Raw genomic sequence first — 21,983 nt, 5'->3', positions numbered from 1 at the left:
ATCACTTACCAAATATCCTGGAATGGCTCCCCCCCATCAAAAATTATTGCCTACCCTTGGCCAAGACAGTGCTTGGTCCTGCTCTGAGTGCAGGGGACTAGATGTGATGAGCTCGTTTTCCCTTCCAGTCCTACGAAATACCCCAGCAAAAGAAGGAACTTCTACTGCCTCTGCCTACTCCAGATTTCGGGTCAATTTGGGCAGTTCTTACTCAAAACTATCACTGACACATATGGAAGTCTGTCCGAGCGCTGACAGACAGATGTCACTTCATTAGAAGAAGCCGGAGTATCTTAGAAACTCACCGAAGTACTTCTATTGGGCCACGGTACACGTTTCCCAGGACTTACCGACAAGGTGGTGAGTCAGTGTGAAGCTCAGTTAATCAGAGGATAGAAACTCCCCATCAGGAACAAGAGTGTCCACAAAAAGGCAGGGAATGTAGTGGTTCAAAAGACAGTCTCCTCACTGACAGAGCCCTGAAGAGCAAGCCGCATAAGCTGAATTACTACGATGCCAAGAAGCTGTGGAAAACTACACTAAATTGCCTTCGTCCTTTCAATGTAAGATGGCAGGTTGATGTGGATAGCTTCTTTTGCAGTTCCAGCTGTTTATTCCCCCTTTTCCTTCAAAATTACACTTCTCCGGCAGCCAGCTAGGCAGACCAGTTGGACTGAGACGCTTAGAAAGAAGAGCGCTATACAATTAAATCAGATAAAGACCAAGAGCTAATTAAAAATGTCCAGGCAATTAACTCTACATATTACATGCATGGGGCTTTGAAGACACCAGCTATTCAAATGAAGCCTCTGGCAAAGACAGCCCAGGGAACCGTCAGCAAAGTCCACTGAGTGCATTTGTGCTTTTTGGCACAGGGAATAGTGCAAAAGGCTCCAACGGCTCATTCACTCTCGAGATCTCAACTCCCACCTCCGACTGGCCCTGCGTCCAAAGAGAGTCTTTCAGAGAAGGGAACACAGGAAAGTTTAAACAAGGAAGCATGGTCACCAGGCAGTTTTAATGGCAACCCTTCTACCGCACCGCTGCCCTAACTGGCAACTCCTCAACCGGTTGAGAGCCTGTGTACCACATGGCAAGTTCGGCCTGATCCTTCAGCAAGGCACCTGAACTCCACAGCAAGCCCACATAGCAAATTAGAAATTCTGCAGCCATTGCAGAAGCTAAAAATAGTTTATACTCCCACAGCACGGTTCTCCTTGGATTATTAAGATCTTGCATTTTAATTTTACCAGGCTGTATCATTTTTAATTGCACATGTACTGCAGAACTTGACACCAAGTACATAACTGCCTTGGAAAAATCTGGAGGTTTTGGCATTAGGATAAGGGGCTTTTAGGGGTTTTTTTTACACCTGAGAAGCAGTTTGGGATTGGGCACTAAACATATCCGTTTGATGATTCTGCTGAAGGTAGCAGAAGTGAAAGAGTTAACTGGTGCCTTGTCGGTCATTAGGCTCCAGCATTAAACCCACTTGGGCAAATGGGCCAGTTTACAATACAGAGCCGTTGTTTCCACAAGTTGGCAGATATTACTGCCTCACTTTGCACTTGGGTCATGTTTGGTCCATTCTCTTTTCCACTGAAAGGGGGAAAAAACAATTCCTTGGAAATCTGAAACTATTCTGCAGAAAGGGGTGGGAATCCACAGCCAATTTCAAACCCACAGACTACATGGGACCCCACATATAATCCAAAAAGGAACCATTATAATGCACAGGTCTGATTTGATAGTCCTGGGAGAAGGATTGCTACTAGACAAACCAAATAGTTCAGGGGTGGGCAAAGGGGCCTCGGAGTGGGAGGAGCACACGAAGTCTCTCATTCCATGCCCCTGCCCTTGCAGGGTGAGGGCAGGGAGCAAGAGACTTTGCATGTTCCTCCCACTCCCAGGCTCTGATTGGCCTGAGGTTGGGGGGAGCTCGCAAAGTCTCCTCCTGCCCTGCAAGGGGGCAGGTGCCTAGAGGGAACTGCCAGCTGTTCAGAACAGCTGGCAGTTCTCTCTAGGTGGGGCAGGGGCAAAGCCTTCACTTGATCCCCCACCCCCAGGCAAATCAGGGTCTGCAGGAGTGGGAGCATGGAAATGTCCTAGCCCCGCCCCTTCCACCAGAGGCCCTGCCTCTTCTGGAGCGGCCCAGGTCCACTTCAAAAATTAGCAAAGTGGCCCCCTGTCTAAAATCACTGCCCACTCCTGCGGTAGCTGTTTCTTATTTTGGCCATGTCTGACTGGACTTCTGCTCATCACAGCGACGACGGAGCGTAGGAAGGGGTCAGCTCTCTGTAACCCCTCAATGCCACTCTTTGCTTAGCTGAAAGGAGCCACTGGAAGGTAGCGTGTAAACACGTGCATTTACACACGCCCCATTCCAAGGCCCAGCTGGCTGAGACATCACAGCAGAGTTGGTCTGTAGGGCCAGCCTCAGTGGCTGTTTTTCTAAAAGCATAGAAAGGGTTGCATGTTCTAGCGGCCTGGAATACTGTGGCTATAAACCTGATCCTCAGAGCAAATATGAAGTTTGAGATTAGACAAACGTCATCTCTTGCTGTTGACTTGACTCTTAACCCTTAGAGAACAGAAAAAAAAATAGTCCATTTCCCCCGTGATCCCCTTTCACAGCTACTGAATCTTCCTTCTCCCCAGCATTGTGGACAACGCTCTATTCTCCCACCAGCCTGTGGAGGCTCAGGATGTGGTGGTGTCTGATGCGTATCTCCAACCATCTGTCTCTTTCTACATCAGCGTCCGAGAGTTTCGTGGAGAGCTGACTGCAGAAAGCCTGGTTCCCTAGGGACCACTATGCTCCAGACCATAACAAACTTGTGGCAGCAGAAAGAGGACTCAAGGGTCAGGACACATTCCAGCACAGACACCTTCCACATCCCACCTCCCTGCTGCAGGCGATTTCCACGGCAGCCCTCCTCGAAGATGGGCAAAATCGTCCATAAGCAATCAGCTCAGAAGCAGTATCCACCGGGGCATGAGACAGCTGGCTGCAGATTACCTTACCAGCACTGACAGGTTTGGCTGCTCTTGTGTGCTTTGGATACATTTGTTTAAAGCTTTATGCATTCCAGTCACCGCAACAGAGTTTTTCCCCTGGACTTTGAACACTTGAAGGTTTCCTTCCCTTGAAGGGCTGTTGGTTGAAGCTTAAACATTTTCGACTGCTTTATTGCCTACTTCCTTCTTTGGGAGGAAACTGGCTATTCTGAACGCCTGATACAGATCCTACCAAAAAGGAAAAATGTCACAAACAAGTAACAAAAAAGAAGCCAGACTCATCGACAGAGAGTGTCCAGGCAAATGCAAACTGTCCCCAGTACAGAGCATCTGAAATGTGGACGAATCCGCTGAAAGGAGAATTGCAATGTTCAGAGATCAAGAGGCACTGCTTCAGGGGACCAAACAGGGTACATCTACCCTGGGGTATCTCAGACATCTTCCAGGGGGCAGATCAACTCATCTAGACACCAGCCCAAGGCAGCAGTCCCCACCCAGGAAATCGGGATCTAGTGCTAAATCCTGGAGCCTCTGACAAGTGATTCTGACTGGTCTGACCAGAGGCTATCAGGTGCCAGCACTTCACTTGTGCCTTTGCACACTTCCCTCTGCCGGGGCGCTGCCCCTGGAAGTCTCCTGCTTGCTCCGCACGAGAGGATGGGGTGCTGATATCAGGGTGTTCTCCTCCCACCGCCCCTGTACCCAGTCTGCACAGAGCGAGCAGGCGCAGAGCCTCAGGGAAGGGACAGGGAAGGAGACAGAGCAAGGCTATTTGGATTTGAGGTAGATCCTGGATCGACAAATACAAAACGTGAACTTGCGCTTAAAAAGACCACTGGCCTAGGGTTACAACAGGCTTCATAAAAAGCACCAGTGAAGCTAGTACAAACTAAGATTTCATTCAGTAGTTTCTTTGTGCTGCAAGGGAGTAGCTGACTAGCCAATAAGTCTAGGCTTACCAGTTAGTCGAGGCAACTATTCACATTCCCCCCGCCACCTCTGTATCAGAGGCAGCTGGAGGTGGGGGAAGAGGAAGCAGGAGCCAATGTTGGGGGTAGCTGGCTTAAAGGCTGGTTCCCTCCAGTACTATCTCTGCAGTGTTGCCTGCCCCCACCCCTATCCACCCTCCACGCTGTCGCCTATCAGAGGCAGCAGTGCAGGCAGGTGTGAAGCAGCCCCTGTCCATGGGGGGGAAAGGGGGGAGAAGACCCAGCAGAGAGCTGGGACACCCCACCACCATGGACAGGGGCTGCTGCCAGAAAAGCCTCTGGTCATGGTCAGCCCCTCTCTGCATTACACCTGCAGAGCTGCAGCGGGGGATAGCTCCTGGACCTGGCGCGAGCCGTGACTGATGCTTCCTCCCTTATCGACTGGTCGTGTGGGCGACAGAATTTCTACCGACTACACGATTAGCTAATTCCTCACTTCCCAACATCCCTAGTTTGTGCTGCGCTACATGCTATACACCGAAATGTCAAAACAATATTTAGGTGCCGACTGAGGTATTCTGTAACTACACAGTACAATGAGAAAGCAAGCAACTGGCCAGTAACACCAGGCTGTGACACTGGCAATTTTACATCCAGTACTGTCTAGACCATCCCTGATGGACATTTATCTCACCTACTCTTACATATCTCCAGAGATGGGGATTCCACAACCTCCCTGGGCAATTTATTCCAGTGTTTAACCACCCTGACAGTTAGGGACTTTTTCCTAATGTCCAACCTAAACCTCCCTTGCTGCAATTTAAGTCCGTTGCTTCTTGTCCTAGCCTCAGAGGCCAAGGAGAACAATCTTTCTCCCTCCTCCTTATGACACCCTTTTAGATATCTGAAAACTGCTCTCATGTCCCCCCTCAATCTTCTCTTTTCTAAACTAAACAAACCCAATTCCTTCAGCCTTCCCTCACAGGTCATGTTCTCTAAACCTTTAATCATTCTCGTTGCTCTTCTCTGGACCCTCTCCAATTTCTCCACATCTTTCTTGAAATGCGGTGCCCAGCACTGAACACAAGACTCCAACTGAGGCCTAACCAGCGCAGAGCAGAGCGGAAGAATGACTTCTCGTGTCTTGCTCACAACACTCCTGTTAATGCAGCCCAGAATCATGTTTGCTTTCTTTGTAGTTTTTAAGTGAGATGAAAGTGGGAGGGGAATGCAAGACAAATCAGACTCTTGAAAGGAACACAGTAGACTGGAAAGTAGGGGTATTACTGAGTAGTCAACTACACAATTAACCTATCGACTACATACGCTCTCTCCCACCATTGCTGCCTGGGGGAGCAGAAGCCCATTCCCGTGAGGAGCCAGCTTTAAGCAGGCTCCCAAAGAGCACTGAATCTGTCTGTCACCCCCCCTCTGACGCTGCTGCCTCTGAAAGAAAATTGTGCAAAGGGCAAGGGGGCAGGCTTTCAAGCAGGCTCCCCGCACATGCCGGCTCCATGGACTCTCCTGCCCCCCATTTACTGCCTCCTACAGAAGCAGCAAGGGAGGGGGGTAGGCAGACATCCCACCTGCACTGGCTCCTATCAGAGGCAGCAGTGAGGCGGGGGGGGGGGGGGGGGGAGAGGTCCAAGAAGAGGTAGCCACAGACAAGCCTCTGTGGTAGAGAGCCACTGCCCTTAACCACTTACCTGCATCTCTTGCCTCTTCTTGGCCTGGGCTTAAACTATAGCCCACTGACTTACTGGTTGTCCTGAACCATTTGTCCCTCTAATAAACAAGAGCTTAAAAAAATTCCTCTCCCTGCACACCATCACCTATTCTCTTCCCTTCTAATTCTTCCACTTCCCATAGCTTCCCCCCACCCCCGCTTTTTATTGCTAAGCACAGAATCATCCGAATGTCAACAGCCAGTTGAAAGAACATACCTTAGGCCACTGGAGGATCAATGCTCTGGCGATCGATCTTCCAGGGTTCAATTTAGTGAGTCTAGTAAAGACCTGCTAAATCAAATGCTGAGAACATCCCCGTTGGTACTCCTGGCTGTTGCAAGGAGCAAGGGAAGTCAACAGGAGCATTTCTCCCGTCAATCTCCCACTGTGAGGCTGCCCCAGAAAGTCGTTGCAAGGTACGTCAACTCCAACTATGCAATTCATGTAGCTGGAGTTGTATCTTGTATCGATTTTCCCTGCCAGTGGAGACCTGGCTTAGATGTACCATACTCCAAGCAGCCTTCTTGCTTTCAACCTCATGAAAAGGAAACAGTCCATATTTTTTGGAGAATCATATGATTTCAATGCAAAGATTAATAGATGGAGTACAAACAATTCTCAACGTGACTCACCGGGAAGTCTGTTCATGTTGACTCCTTGGGCTGAGAGTCCTATTCCCATGTACCTTCAAACAAACAGAATTCTGTTAGTTCAACACAGAAGGGTCAAGTCATGAGATTCTCCCCTCCAGAAATACAGGAAACCATTTTAAATTAGACCGCAGCATTTCACTGGAGACTCCCCTGAGCCTTTTGATGAGTTTCTGGAATCAAAGAGAAAATGCCTTAATCAGCCCTGGGAACTCATGCCTCTCTGCTCTCCAACAGCAGCTACATTCCTGCACCTCCTAATTGGTATGAAAATGAGAACCTTGGAGTAGTCACAGCTGCTAGCCCCTGTGTTTTCAGGCGTCAGGAGAAGGTGATGCCTTACAAACAGCTGACAAGACAGCACCCGAGATTTAAGGATCAGATCATTCGAAGCAACTGAAAACACTGGCTGCTGATCCTTATCCAATGACATCCAATTCCAAATCTCTCTCATCATTGAGATATCTGTGCTGTCTAAGTTAGGGACGTGAATGGTTAACCAGTTAACTGGTGAGCCTCACCAGCCTGGCTTGAATCGGTTAACCAATTCAATGCAATGTTTAACTGGTTAACCAATTAAGCAGGATTTTACATCCCTAATCTAAGTGCATGGAGGACAGGATTATCACTGGCTATTAGCCAAAATGGCCCGGGTTGCAAGCCCATGTTCTGTGTGCCCCTTAGTCTCAGACTGTCAGATGCTGAGACTGGACCATGTGGTGGATCACTGTTTGCCCTGTTCTGTTCATTTCCTCTGAAGCAGCTGGCATTGGCCACTGTCAGAAGACAGGACATTGGGCTAGATGGACCATTGGGCTTACTCTGTCCAGCCATCGTTATGAACCGAAACAGCGGCACCATGTAAAGCCCGTCAGTGCATTAAGATAGCCGGATGTATATTATTGTATTGGAAGCATCACAGGGGCTAGCAAGGACTGCAGTGAGCTATCGGATACCTCCACCTGGAAGTGACCAAGGTGGGAACCCCCTTATGCACCTTAAGTTTTAACTGAGCGGCATCTGAACTCCAATGATTCTGTTTGTTCATCCCTGCCCAGGAGCTGAACGGAGAAGCACGATGCCTTGGCAAGGACTCTCCTGACAACAGACACAACTTGCAACCTGCTGCTCTCAATTTGTACGTCCCTTTGGTTTTCTGACATCTAGACAGCTGCAACAGGCTACCTGTGAGAAGCCAATAATTGTGGCGATAGCTGCCTTCTGCATGACGGAGGCCGAAAAGAGTAAGCAACCCTTCTAGTCCGTTCCCCTGCCGCTGCAGAATTGTTCTCCACAGTCTACCAGGAGGTTCAGCATTGGGCATTTTAACTTACTCAGTGTAACGACTGTACAGCAAGAGAGCTCTGGACAGGCCCGTTCACATGAACAAACACTTTCTAGTATTGTATTACACAGCTGCCTGGCCACTAGAAAGCTTCCTGTCAAAACTAGAAATGCCTGCATAATGAAAGCTGTGCACAACAAGCCACCTGTAAGACCGCTTGTGTACACTGAGTGTCTACAGGCATGGCTCTGTGTAGCTCCCAGTGACTGTGCTTTGCCAGCACTGGCCCAATGGGAGCTGCGGTAAGTGGCGTCGGCTCATCGGTTAACGTTCACGGTTACATGCAGGCTCCCGGGACACGGGAAGAGCCTCCTCCCCCCGAGCAGTGGGGGAGGGGAGATAGGTGGGAGCCAATATGCGCGGCAAGCCGGCTTAGAAGCAGGGTCCCTGCAGGCACTGGCTCCCAGGGAGCCACCTGCCACCCCAAGTGTAACCGCTAATATTTTCACCGGTTAAACAGTTATTTGATTACACCCACTTTAACATCCCTAACACCTTACTGACCTAAAGTGGGTCGTGCAGACCTAAGGCTCTGCAATGTTTGCCATCAATGCATCCGTGTATGCTGAAGCGCATCCTCCTCCATGGGAAGGACTTCTTCCCCCTTTTAAAGCCATTGCTTATGATGTTCCCTAGCAACGAAAGGTACATGCATTAACTAGCCCAGATGGACTCTGGCTTTTTCCATTAGACACCCAGGCTTTCAAGTAGGAGAACCTCAGAAATGTAAGCCTATTAAACATCTTACTATTGCCCCAAATATATAAGCTCCCTAACATGTCCCTGGTAAGCAATTATATTCTGTTCCCAGATCTCCATGCATATGTATATCCACAATTACATCATTCGGGAAGAGGTTGCAAACATACAGTATATATGTAACTCTGTTTAGAATTGGTTTTAATTTGCTCATGCACTTAAACCTCCTTGCAGTGTAATTTAGTATTTCAACACAGTATATGACTCCATGCATACCCATTTTTACATATGAAATTGCACATGCATTTCCATGGTTTTGATTTACTCTCCCCTCTCTCCTTCCCTGAAATTCAAGTTTTAAAAAGCCAGGAAAAGGAAGGCCTGGAGGGTTCCATTCTAACATGAACACCAAAGTCTTGTACACAAGGGAAGGTAAGCTGAATTAACTAGAGATCTGAATGCAAAAGTGCATTTGTTAAACACAAATTAAATTCCTGTGTGGATATTTTCATTCAGAAGTGAAATGGCCTTAATTTGCTGTAATTTAATTCAACTCCAAAATGAAAGGTACTTTTAAATTCAGATGTAGTCAATTCAACTTCTCTTCCCAGGAAAGTGCCGATGTTTAATAAACAAAAGTGACTAGTAGTAAGTTACAGCAAAGCAACAGAACACACCAACTAAAGGGTATCAGAGGGGTAGCCATGTTAGTCTGGATCTGCAAAAGCGACAAGGAGTCCTGTGACACCTTATAGACTAACAGATGTATTGGAGCATAAGCTTTTGTGGGCAAGGACATGCATCTGACGAAGTGGGTCTTTACCCACGAAAGCTTATGCTCCAATACATCTGTTAGTCTATAAGGTGCCACAGGACTCCTTGTCGCAACTAAAGAGTGAGAATCAAAAGGTCAGAGAAAAAAAAATCAGATCCTTTTACGGAAATAATCCCTTTAAACAGAACTGCTGAAAAGCAACCATGCCTACAGGCTCCTGGGAAGTTGCTAGGAAGGCCACAGAACAAATGTAGTCATCTGACTAACACCAGGTCTACACTGGTGGAGAAAAATCGATGCAAAATACACAACTCCAGATACATAATTACGTAGCTGGAGTCAGTGTACCTTGTATCAATTTTCTGGGGTGGCCCCACGGTGGGAGATCCACAGGAGAAACTCTCTCGTCGACCTCCCTTACTTCTTGCAACAGCAAGGAGTACTGCAGCCAACATGGGCACTCTCAGCATTCAATTTAGTGAGTCTTTACTAGACCTGCTAAATTGCACTCCGGAGCATCGATCCTCCAAGTAAGTGGAGACGTGGCCTAAGAGCTTTAGGCCAAGGAAAACAAGGTGCCGCCCACACCACTTTTGCTAGCCCATATCCCCAGTGCCACTGTCTTGAAGTGATTCTGAATTCAACAAACAGTACTACAGAACAGTGACACTGCAACTCAAGAGAATTTTTATCTGAGTGATGCATTTGGATTTTAGTCACAATTTAAGCATGCTTAGACCAAACAGCAGCTGATCACTAAGGGATCTAAAGAAATAACCTCCTGTGTTACGTACATAAATGCATACGGTGAGACAGACAGTCCCTTCTGTTGGGAAAACTGAGGACTCAGGCTTACTTACAAGCTGAGAGGTTTCAACCCTCAAGGAAATTGATTGGTTAAGCACTGATGACATGGTCAGTGCTGCGTAATATGTGAATGAACGACTCTCAGCCTCGAAGCACTTCCAGTATCAACTTCTTCTGGTAGGGTATTGGCCCATTTTTCATCACACCATCACCAAACGATGATCATTTTTGGAGAGTGAATTTGCACATACTACTGACTGATTTAGCTTGCGATAGAAGCAGCTGATGGAAAGGTCTGTGCCAATTCTTTTATTCCAAATCCACAGCAGTGCTGGCTCTCTCAGCAGGGCTGCTCAGAGGAGTTGGCAGGCTTCCCAATAGGTTAACGCAGTTTTCCCCAAAGAAAAAAGAGCAATACAAATACGCAGCCCTTTTAATAAAATGACAATGGTTACCAGAATTAGGCCTCTGCACTTTGCCATTCCAAACTGAATAGACGTGGACAGCCAATATAGGAGGTTTCTGAGGGCACTGCTGAGAGAGTAAATCAGGGCAAATTGCTTAGAGATGGGGCTACTTATACCCCAAAATTGAGGGCCCTCCAATATAAGGCACCAACCACCCACTTGGGGTATGTCTAGACTACATGCCTCTGCCGACAGGCATGTAAAATAGGCTACCCGACAGTCAGTGAAGCAGGGATTTAAATATCCCCAGCTTCGTTAAAATAAAAATGGCCTCCATGCTGTGCCGGCTCAGCTGATTGTTGGCACAGCACGGCAGTCAAGACGCAGATCGGTTGACAGGGGAAGCCTTTGTCGACCGCTCCTGTAAACCTAGTTTCACGAGGCATAAGGGAGCAGTCGACAAAGGCTTACTCTGTCGACTGATCCGCGTCTCGACTGCCAGGCTGTGCCGACAATCAGCTGAGCCAGCACAGCATGGAGGCCATTTTTATTTTAATGAAGCTGGGGATATTTAAATCCCCGCTTCACTGACTATGTCGGGTAGCCTATTTTACATGCCTGTCGGCAGAGGCATGTAGTCTAAACATACCCATAGAGCAATTCTATTCGCCACGCTGGCTAGCAAGAAATCATACAAGCAATCCCCTGAGACACTCCAGTTCTCCTGTGCCACCACCAGAACCGCTCCTTATACAGACGAGAGGTTATGAAACCCAATCCCACCAAATCCAAACAGGTTCCTCCGATCCCAGAGAACCAGCCACAAACCCAGGTCAATTTAGAACTCCGATCTTACCCAGAAAGGCACACTATACACCAATCCTTTAGAATCTAAAATGTAAAGGTTCATTAATTTAGATTAGACGGAAGGACGGAGACGGACAGACAGACAAAATTGTTGCAGAGTTCTTGGGGCAGGTTTGTAGCAGAGGTGGAATGATCTGCTGCCTTAAATCAAGTCTCTGCAATACATCCGCTGGTGGGATGGCCATCAGGCCTTTCAAGCTTCACTTCATGGCAAAGATGCACCAGAGGTGATGAACAGGACTGAAGACAAATGGAGGAACCCCCAGGGTTCCCCTCATAACTTTGGCCATGTGGATGGAATCCCGTTCTAGGAATGTAAAAGTATTTCCCAAGATGAAGTGTGTCACATGAGCAAGTCACCTGTCTGTGGCTGACTCGGTCGTTTTTCCCGCAAATTCCAGATTGAATGGAGTGTAGCTGGATGCCTCACTGCTTCACTGTTTGTTGAATGTTCCTTGATGGGCCAATCAACCTGATTTAGCCTTTCCCAGGCACGCTGGCTAACTACTCTGTGGGAGATACTCCATTTGAAATATGGACACACATAGCTAATGTCTCAGACAGGACGAGGGACCTGAGGGAGGGTCACAGCCTCATCCACTCTAGGGAGCACGAGACAGCAGAGGGTGCCGGCCCCAAGCCGCACAATTCAAAAACCCATCTTGCACGCATGTGCATCTACAGTGGGGCCCACACTGACACACCCAAACTTCATGCTCCCACATGGCGAGAGAAAGGGCAATATGAGCAGTTGTATTTCTGCCGTTTGTGATTCATGGGACTCCCTGGCATAGGCCATCAGAAATACAAGGGTTTAAGCGTTTTCCCGCCTTTTTTTTTTTTAAACAGATGCCCTGCAGAACAGAAGCATTCATTTTCAAGGGGGGTGTTACTGGTCCCTCTGGCTACAAACGGATTCAACAATGTAGTGATGTATTCTGGCACATCTGCAGTGAAAAGCAATAGCACCAAGGGCCACCGAAACATCTGCTAACTTTCGTTCAGGGGATGGTGCTTCCAACCCCGGACACTGCTACAATCATACCTATTTCACTTCTGCCCGCAGGACCCAAACAGAGCCTACCACGACTGCATTTCCCTACCTACTAGGGATGGAAAAGGTTAACCAATTAACTGGTTACCTGGTGAGCATTTGGCTTACCAGAATGCATACTGGGTAACCAGTTGACTGCACTGCCAGACCCCATCCCCACCGCGCTGCAGTGACCCCGGCAGGTCAGGTGGGACCCTAGCCTCTTTGCGGCAGTCCCAGCCATAGTAGCTCCAGACGAAGCCTCACCATGCCCGGTGAGACCCCTCCCGCCCTAGCTGCCCTGTGCCCACCAACGGTTAACCGCTATAAATTTAATCATTTAACAGGTTAACTGTTTTGATTGATATTCACAGCCCTATCTATGCTGGACATACGCACGCTCTCCCATGTTATTCACTGGAAAGAGCATCCAAAGAACAAGGTTGCTTTAGCCTCTATAAGACAAAATACTTGGGTTTCCTGCTTAACAGAGACTGGCAAGTCAGATTAACATCTACCCGCTAATAGCCAAAATTCAATTTAACCTAGTTACAGGGAGCAAACTGCAGCTCTGCAGGGCAACACCAACTGACGCTGTGCCATCTATTATGAATTCAGTGCTCATTTGCTGCCGCCGAGAGAACAACCATCATGCAATCATCCCTGGGGGAGGGTAAAAAGCCAAGGTCAGCATCAACGTAACAGGCACTTCACAATGCTGGGTGATTATGGTTCCATTATTTCAATAATACTTAGTGCCTGGCGTGGCATGAACGACAGCGAAGAATAATGCAGAGGAGAGGACATAGGGCTGGCACAGGAACTCCAAATGCTGACAGCCACACAATAACCCTGTACAGGCAGTCCCCGGGATATAGAATCATAGGACTGGAAGGGACCTCAAGAGGTCATCGAGTCCAGCCACCCGCCCTCAAGGCAGGACCAAGCTCCGTCTACACCATCCCTGACAGATGTCTATCTAACCTGTTCTTAAATATCTCCAGAGAGGGAGATTCCACCACCTCCCTTGGCAATTTATTCCAATATTTGACCACCCTGACAGTTAGGAATTTTTTCCTAATGTCCAATCTAAACCTCCCCTGCTGCACTTTAAGCCCATTACTCCTTGTCCTGTCCTCAGAAACAAGAGGAACAAATTTTCTCCTTCCTCCTTGTGACACCCTTTTAGATATTTGAAAACCGCTATCATGTTCCCCCTTAATCTTCTTTTTTCCAAAATAAACAAGCCCAGTTCATGAAGCCTGGCTTCATAGGTCATGTTCTCTAGACCTTTAATCATTCTTGTCGCTCTTCTCTGTACCCTTTCCAATTTCTCCACATCTTTCTTGAAATGTGGCGCCCAGAACTGGACACAGTACTCCATCTGAGGCCTAACTAGTGCAGAATAGAGCGGCAGAATGACTTCACGAGTTTTGCTTACAACACACCTGTTGATACAACCTAGAATCATATTTGCTTTTTTTGCAACAGCATCACACTGTTGACTCATATTCAACTTGTGGTCCACTATGACCCCTAGATCCCTTTCCGCCATGCTCCTTCCTAGACAGTCGCTTCCCATCTTGTATGTATGGAACTGATTGTACAAGATAGGGTTATGTACAAGATGGGGACTGTAGGTTTGTTCTTAAGTTGAATCTGTATGTAAGTCGGAACTGGCGTCCAGATTCAGCAGCTGCTGAAACTGACCGCCAGTTCTGACTTACACACAGATTCAACTTAAGAACCCCAAGCGTCCCCAAGTCAGCTGCTGCTGAAACTGATCAGCGGCTGATTCCAGGAAGTCCGGGGCAGAGCAACTCTGCCTCGGGCTTCCTGTAGTCAGTGCTGGTCAGTTTCAGCAGCGGCTGACTTGGGGACGCCTGGGGCAGAGCAGCTGGGGTGCTGCTGGGTTGCTCCGAAGAGCGGCGCTGCGGGACCAACCAGCAGTGCCCCAGCTGCTCTGCCCCAGGGTCCACAACAAAAGCCTGGTCTGCTGGGGGGGCACACTAGCTGTGCCCCCCCCAGCAGACCAGGGACATGGGGAGCAAAGCCGCAGCGGCAGCGGGGTGCCGCACCTCTGAGGCTTTGCCAGAGCAAAGTCTCAGAAGCGCGGGAACCCGCCGCTGCTGCGGCTTTGCTCCCGGTGCCCCTGGTCTGCTGGAGACGGACCCCAGCAGACCAGGGACACCGGGAGCAGCTTTTCTTGCCCCGGAGGTCGAGGTGGCGGGACCATTGCCTGCGAGCTCCGGGGCGAGAAAGCCCCGTTCGTAACTGCGGATCCGACATAAGTCGGATCCTCATAAGTCGGGGACTGCCTGTACTGCAGGACAAGTACATTTGGCGTAACTGCCGAAGGGTTGCTGCACTGGTTGGGCAAATATTAATCAAGGGAGACATGCAGTTCTTCCAAACTGAACTAATACGGGGCAGAAGTCAGGTGCATTCTACAGAAAAGATGCGTACCCTGCAACATCCTCCCCTTCTCTGGGCAAGGTGGAGAGAGAGAACACAGACTGCAGAGCTTCTTGGAGAAGGGGCAGTCATCCGGTACTTAGAAAACTCCTAGCATGGAGCAAGTACTATCACATATTAACAGGACATCAGAAGCAGGAAGCCTACTAAACATCTAGCAGGCCACTGGACAATCAAAGGAGCAATTAAGGACAAGAAGGCCATTAAGGAAAAACTAAACTAATGGTTTGCTTCAGTTTTCCAAGCTGAGGATCTGAGGGAGATTCCCAAACCTGAGCCATTCTTTCTAGGTGACAAAGAACCATCTCAGATTGAGGTGTCATTAGACGAGGCTTTAGAACAAATTGATGAACTAAACAGTAGTAAGTCACCAGGACAAGATGGACAAGAGTTCTGGGTGAATGGGCAATAAAATGGCAGACGAAACGCAAGGTTGATAAATGCAAAGTAAGGCATAATGGAAAACTTAAACCCAACTCCACATATAAAGTTACAGGGTTTAAATTAGCTGTTACTACCATTGTTGTGGACAGTCTGCCGAAAACATCCACTCAAAGCGCAGCAGCTAAAAAAAGGAAACAGAATGCTGGGAATCATGAAGAAAGGGATACATAATGCCACAGAAAAGATCATCCTGCTTTTATATAAATCCATGGGACGCCCACATCTTGAATACTGCACACAGATGTGGGCACCTCAGCTCAAAAAAGACATACTGCAATTGGAAAAGGGCAACAAAAATGATGAGTGTGGAACAGCTGCTGTATGAAGAGAGATAAGTAAGACTAGGACTTTGGGCTTAGAAAAGAGACTATTAAGGGGAGGATATGAGAGGGGGCTATAAAATCATGACTGGTGTGGAGGAAGTGAATAAGGAAGAGTTATTTACTGCTTCCCATAACACAGGAACTAGTGGAGGGTGTGTTCTTTTATTAATTAGAACCCTAACTGGGCATATTTCTTATTGGATATTTTTTGGGTAAGAATACAGTAATTTCCATTGTTGATGTAATGGACACTAGAAGGGACGTGCACTTAGAACCAAGAGTTTATTTCACAAAGCAAAGCAAAATGAAAGCTGAACTAAGCAGACATGTCCTGAAGCGTCCTAAGTGGAGAGAGAACACTGAGCACCAAAAGGAGCCCGATCTGTTTCAAAGTTCACTGAACTCCTGAATGCCGAATTCCGTAGCATGCCAAGTACTGGGTTATAGGCAACCACTTGTTGACTCCTAAGGATTTTGTAGCAAATGGATCATATCCAAAACCAGTTTGGTTTTGGCAGGTAGATGGCAGAATCTACATCCAGGCACAGCTAGGGGTGGATGGCTATGCAGACGGGAAGGGGCATCAGACGCTGAACTAGAACACTACATGGTTAAACTATATTTTTACAGAGCGTTAAGAAACCTGGGAAGGTCTCATACAAAATAAAAGCAGCTCAAGTGGGACTAATGAAGTCAGTGCCTCAATTACATTCAGGGAAGATTGTAAGCAGCCACTCCTCTGTTGCCTCACTTACTATTCGCTCAACTCCCTCTTCTACCAACTCCTTTCATTGCAACACTTCAAGCGTGGACTGAGACCACATCCCCACTGAAGTACGTCAGTGGCGAGTGCTATAGAAGCCGGAGAGATTTTAATTACTTCTATAAAAATCCAGATACTCGTCACATCGTCCCAGTAGAACTTCATGTTTAAATTCAGCCTTAACAGGAGACTTATTTCAAAAAGAAAACTAAAATACCGCCTTCCCAGACTCAACCCTTACAGCCGGGAACCAGATTTAACTTTCTGTAATGTTTGAGTCAAAACCATTCTCCAATCACTCCAGTTTTATATGTTCCCACCTTTTCTACTATGTTGAAGGGGGGGGGGGAGTAGAGAGGGCACAGTTATTCTTGTACAATATATTAATATCTCAGTGCTTCACTCTGCCACATGTAGAGCTACCAGTAACACCTCTGAGCAGAGGCCGTTTATCCAACAGCTATACTTTCTGCCATAACCTCTCATTTATGCCAAGGTCTAATTCTTCCTTTCTCCTGTAAGTGAATGAAGTGGCTCAAACAACTTATGTGACTATATTAAATATTCCTTGAAACCCTATTTAAAACACGCAAGATTAAGAACACACACCACATATATGTGTTTCGCTAGATAAATGCCGAGGCAAGGTGCAAGCTTGTCGTTTTACAAAAAAAACAACTATTAGGAGGCCATCATAAAAAGCTACCAATGGGACACATCCAGCCCACTTAATTAGCCTCATTAACACAGGCCCTACAATTGACAGGTAACTGGTTTTTTTTTTTTATTATATTGCCCTTCGTTTCTGTTATTTCCACTCTAACGCATCTGACGAAGTGGGTTTTGCTCACAAAAGCACATGATCCTATATATTTTGGTTAGTCTCTAAGGTGCCTAAGGACGATTCGTTTTTAAAGAAAACTTTGTAATCCACCCAAAACTCTACTCCTGGAATATCTGTCTGTGCCACCGAACTTTTAGTTTGCCATAGCAGAGCGCTCCAACACCAGAGGGCACGTTGCAGATTTCTGGTCCAGCTAGCCAGAGCACCCTGGGCACTCCACCCATGAACTGGCCTTCTCTCTTAGGGGACCCTGAGAAGCATCAAGGGGGGAACTGTGGCTAGCAGGAGTGCTGGTAAAACCAGCCCAGGAAGGATACAGAGAACCACACGGGCACACGTTAGAAGCTCAACAAGGAAGTCTTTAGATGCTTCAGGTGGCAGGGGACTGGAAAGATTGCGAGGGAGGTCGGGCTGTTTAAAAGCTAGCAACCCAGCCATGGGAAACAAATGCACCTTACATTCAACCAAGTGTATGTCTACACTGCAATTAGACTGCCCTGGCTGCCAGCAGAGATGGGCTAAAGGAGTGTTTAATTGCAGTACAGACATTCAGGGTTGGGCTGCAGCCTGAGCTCTGGAACGCTCCCTTCTTGTAGGGGGGAAGCCCTGAGCATCTAATAGCAGCGCAGCCACGCCCTGAAAGGCCCGACTTAGTCTGAAGGAAGGGCCATCTCAACCACAGCACGAGAGAGATTCGGAAGTGACCGACCCCCACATGCAGCCACGCACCCTGTGGCTAAGCCACCCTCGAAGGATCAAACCACCCCGAAACACACTCAAAGGAATAAGCCAACGATTCAACCACAACAGATGACATGACTGTCACCGCTGTTACCTAGAACCCAGGCAGATACTACAGCAAACCCCGACACCTCCCTGCACACACAGCCCCCAGGAATTTTTATTTGTTTTCCAGCAGCGCTCACAGGCCACCAGGACTGAGACATCACCAGGCAGGTGCCCGCACTGGCAAATCATGCTTCTAACCCCAGGAAGCTCCCAATCAGTGCAACGGCTTTGGAAAACTTGAACCAAACTGAGCAAACTTATCTGACGTATCCACCGCACGTCACGGTGCTAACTCTCGGAAGCCCCCATACCCTCAGTCACACCTGGACTCTCTTTCCACACCACCGCCCAAGGAGAGGTTTAAGGGTCCAAGCTTTAGTGTAGAAATCCTCAACCATCCTGCCGGCACACATGCGTCTGCCCAACACCTGGCCATTCTGCCATCAGGATCCTATCTTTGGAGATGGTGTAGTTCTCCCATTCAGACCTGCCCTCTGGAAGGCTGACCCAAGGCTAACATATCACTGGTAGCACCAGAACAGGGTTCATGAGTCCCAACACCCACAGCCCTGTCTAACCCTCTAAAAAACCCTGCCTTGGAGATTTCAATCTGCAACCACAGGTGGCTATTTCCAAGGCTTCTAGGCAAGTCCAAACAAAACGGTTCCCAAGAGAAGGGACAAGTCTATCCCTGTGAGAGGCGACCCAGCTGCTGAAAGGCATTCCTGTCGTGTTCACGGAGGTCGGGGGACCCGCCAAAGTACAAGATGCCAGTACAGACAAGCAGCTTCTCCACTGTGACGTCGCCGAGAGCCCCCACATCTGCCAGGTGGCCCTAACCCCCTCACAGGTGGAGGAGAGAACAGGCTGATTATTCAGATCCTATTAGAAGTGACACTCTGGGGAGAATTTTACAAGATTCGGTCATTTTTATTTGCAAGCTTCCAAGCACTCTGCACCGCCACACGGGACAGCTGCATGGCTATCAGGTTCCTGTGAAAGCAAGACGGATCCCCATTCAGGCGGTGTATTATTGGATTAATAGCACAATGGCTTTCCCGGACTAACCACAGCATGCCTTCAGGTAAGCTTCTCAGAGAGCTTCGTGCGAGCACAGGAAGGCAGCTGTGAAAAACAAACCTGCCCTGCAATCTGAGCGTACCTGGTACATCCAGAAGTTCCACTCGTTTCAGTCTGTCGTCACAGGTAACGCACATGGAGCACGCCCAAGAGGGTGGGGACGCAGGAACAGCAGGGACAACGTATTCCCTCCGTTGCAAAAAGCATGATTTCTGGGACCCCTAGGTTGTGAGCTCCGTGGAGGAGACCATGCACCTGGTGTGACTAGAAAGCACTTAGCCCACATTGGGGACTACCATCTACTACCGGGGTAACCCATCAGTACTGCTGTAGCAAACCAGCCACACACAACCAGCCAAATAGCCACGTGTGGCTAGTGTGTTGGACACCACGGATCTACTGTATATTTGAGTGTGTCTGTGTCCATTTGTTGGAGAATTCCTCCTAAATGGTAAGAGCTAGGACCACCCAATTCAATATACAGCTTCCTCTTACCAGAACTCAAAGCAACATAAGGGTTTGGCTGTGTCAGGACAGGGGGGCACAGCCTGGGATGGGATAGCTTCTCTTAAAACCAAACACAATCACCAGACAGGTGAAAGGGGCAGGCTGGGCACCCCCCACAATCTGAGAGTGCCCCATCCCCGAGCCTCTCACCCCCCCAGACACCCTTTAGGTGAGGGCAGCAGAGGCTGACACTCCTCACCCCCACCCCAGATTCATACAGGGAAGTTGCTGGCTGTTCTCCATCAGGGAACAAGGGAAAAAGCACAGCATGCTGCATTCCTCACCCTGGCTGGGGAGCACAGGGGACAGATGAACCTGGATCTACCCTAGCCGGGGGATATGTACCCTTCCTCTGGCTGTGCCCGCTGGGGCTGCAGCAGCCATGGAGAGACGCTTCTCACCTGGCCCCAAGCTGCTGAGGTGAGAGGAGGCTGGGGTTGTCCTCTCTGCCTAGGGCAGCCTGCAGACAGCACCCCTCCACAGAGCAATGATTTTAATGACATGTTCATTTGATTTCCCAAAAGACAAAACTCGAGTGAAGGGCCCAAGGAACACGTGGCCAATCTTCTAGGAAGTAAACTGAGCAAGAGGGAAGCACAGATTAATCCAGTCACCACGGAGCGCGTGCCTTCCGCCCGCTTCTCAGACAACGCCAGACGCTGCAAGTTACACAAAGGGGCAGAGATGATTTTTTTAAATTCTCAGAGACACCTGAAGAGGAGAGTTGCCCGGCTCTGTCTGCCAGAGTGACTTCCACTAAGAAACAGAGGGGGAGCCTTTCAACACAGCTCCTGGGTAAGGTTTCAGCTGTCCAAAGATACCACTGGAGAAATAATTGAATTCCTTCCTCCCCAAGGCGCTCTGCAAACGCAAAAAAGCCTTGACCCCCGGGAGGGAGACACGACTCAGCCTCATTTTAATGAGGAAAATGGAAGCAGAAAGGGTATGTTGTGAGCCAATTGTCCACTTGTGCAGGCCTGGGGCAGCCATTTATTTTGAGTGTCACGCCAACATGCTGGACATTTACTACAGACCACAGCGATTTCAAGAGGCAAAGCTACAGGCCTAGAATGAGAACCCTTACGCACAAGCAAAGAGGAAGCAGAAGATGGATCGCATTCGCCACGGGTTAGCCTGTTTGGGGCAAATTTTGCTCGGGTTATGTGGAGGACGAAAGGCAGCAGTCGTGCAACAATTCCTGGGTTTCACATGCTATAGGCCAGTGAGGACCAGGAAAGCAAGCGAATGAACAGCTCTGGCTCCCACGCAATACAAATTAAGAAACGTAGGCTTCCTTTTCTTACTCAGATTCCCAGGTCAAAAGAGACACAGGCCAGAGAACTGCTCCACAGCAACTCCTGTGTGAACTAAAGCAGATCATTCTAAAAACATATTCCATCTTGGTTTTTAAAATATTCAGCGATAAAGAATCCACCGCAACCTTTGGTAAACTGGTCCAAGTCTGAACTAGAGTAGCTGGTGGAAAGTTTACTGAGTCCTGAAAACATCTCCTCCTCCACAAATAAATTACTCAATCTTAAAATCCTGTCCTTCCAATTAACTTGCTTTTGCAACTGGGTCCTAACACGACTGGAGCTCCAGATCTGACAAATAGCTAGAATCAGAGATGAATGTCTTCTAGTGTTAGAACAATGGGACCTCATGCTGTTCACCGGGTGTAAAGCTTCGGTTTCTAGTTCTTGCCATTTCAGATGTGAAAATCCGGTCAGACAAGTGAGGGAAAAGGTGGCCATCAGACTGGCAATATTTTAAGACCTGAATTTTACTGGCCTTCCAATGCTTGAGACATGCCGTATGCCACTAAAAAGCAAAGAACTTCAGCTGCCCAATTTCAGCTGCCCCAATGTTTTGGGCACCAATTACTCTTGGGGGCATGAAGTCCAAAAATTAAAAATTCTGCGCACATTTTTAGAATGCTTCAAAATGGTGCAAGTTGTGTCAAAATAACCCTACGAAGCCACAACAGTTTCAGTGTTTTTGGTCGTTCATTTCAACCCACCTATCTGTGAGAGAGAGAGAGTGTTTAACAGCACAGGCGCACACAAGAATTCCCCCATGAGTAGAGAGTTTTAAGGAACCCCCATGACAATCCAGTTCCTGTTTCTCTTCCTTTCCTTACGTCCCCTCTGAGCCCTGCAGAGTGGGGGGATGGACAGACACCTGCAACCCCTTCCCCCCCACAGCCCACCTGCATGTGGGCCCTCCCACTCCTAGCCAGTATACTTGAGCCCCCTTCTCTCCAGAGCCCAACAGCAGGGACCCCCAAAATCAGATAGCCGCACTTTGTCTGCCCCCTTTTGCCTAGACACCCATCACCCTTCACCCACAGAGTCCAGGGATCCAGAGTGAGAAGCAGCCAGCCAAAGCAGCCCCTGCCTGCAGCTCCCCAGGGTCTGCCACGGACAAGGGCTGCTTTGGATGCTCACAGCAACCCCTGTCCAGGGCTGGAGCAGCCCCTTGCTCTTGGCAGCTAGGGAGTT

At 48.4% G+C, this 21,983-nt stretch overlaps 1 protein-coding gene across 3 annotated transcripts in view; it reads right to left on the bottom strand.

Moving 5' to 3' along the window:
* The window catches only part of RANBP10 (RAN binding protein 10), a 106,919-nt gene that overhangs the window by 68,747 nt on the left and 16,189 nt on the right, over window positions 1-21,983 (bottom strand). For 2 of the 3 annotated variants that reach the window (XM_075940528.2, XM_075940527.2), the window contains exon 3: window positions 6,307-6,359. The exons of the other annotated variant lie outside the window; for it this stretch is intronic. In XM_075940528.2, the coding sequence (XP_075796643.1) occupies window positions 6,307-6,359 (53 nt within the window). The remainder of the gene's footprint in view (window positions 1-6,306; window positions 6,360-21,983) is intronic. 3 annotated transcript variants of the gene reach the window in all.

Source organism: Pelodiscus sinensis, chromosome 12, assembly GCF_052426305.1.
Source record: "Pelodiscus sinensis isolate ZL-2025 chromosome 12, ASM5242630v1, whole genome shotgun sequence".
In the NCBI taxonomy this organism is placed as follows: domain Eukaryota; kingdom Metazoa; phylum Chordata; order Testudines; family Trionychidae; genus Pelodiscus; species Pelodiscus sinensis.
The sequence above is the reverse complement of the archived record's forward strand: the minus strand, read 5'-3'. Positions and strand labels throughout refer to the sequence as shown.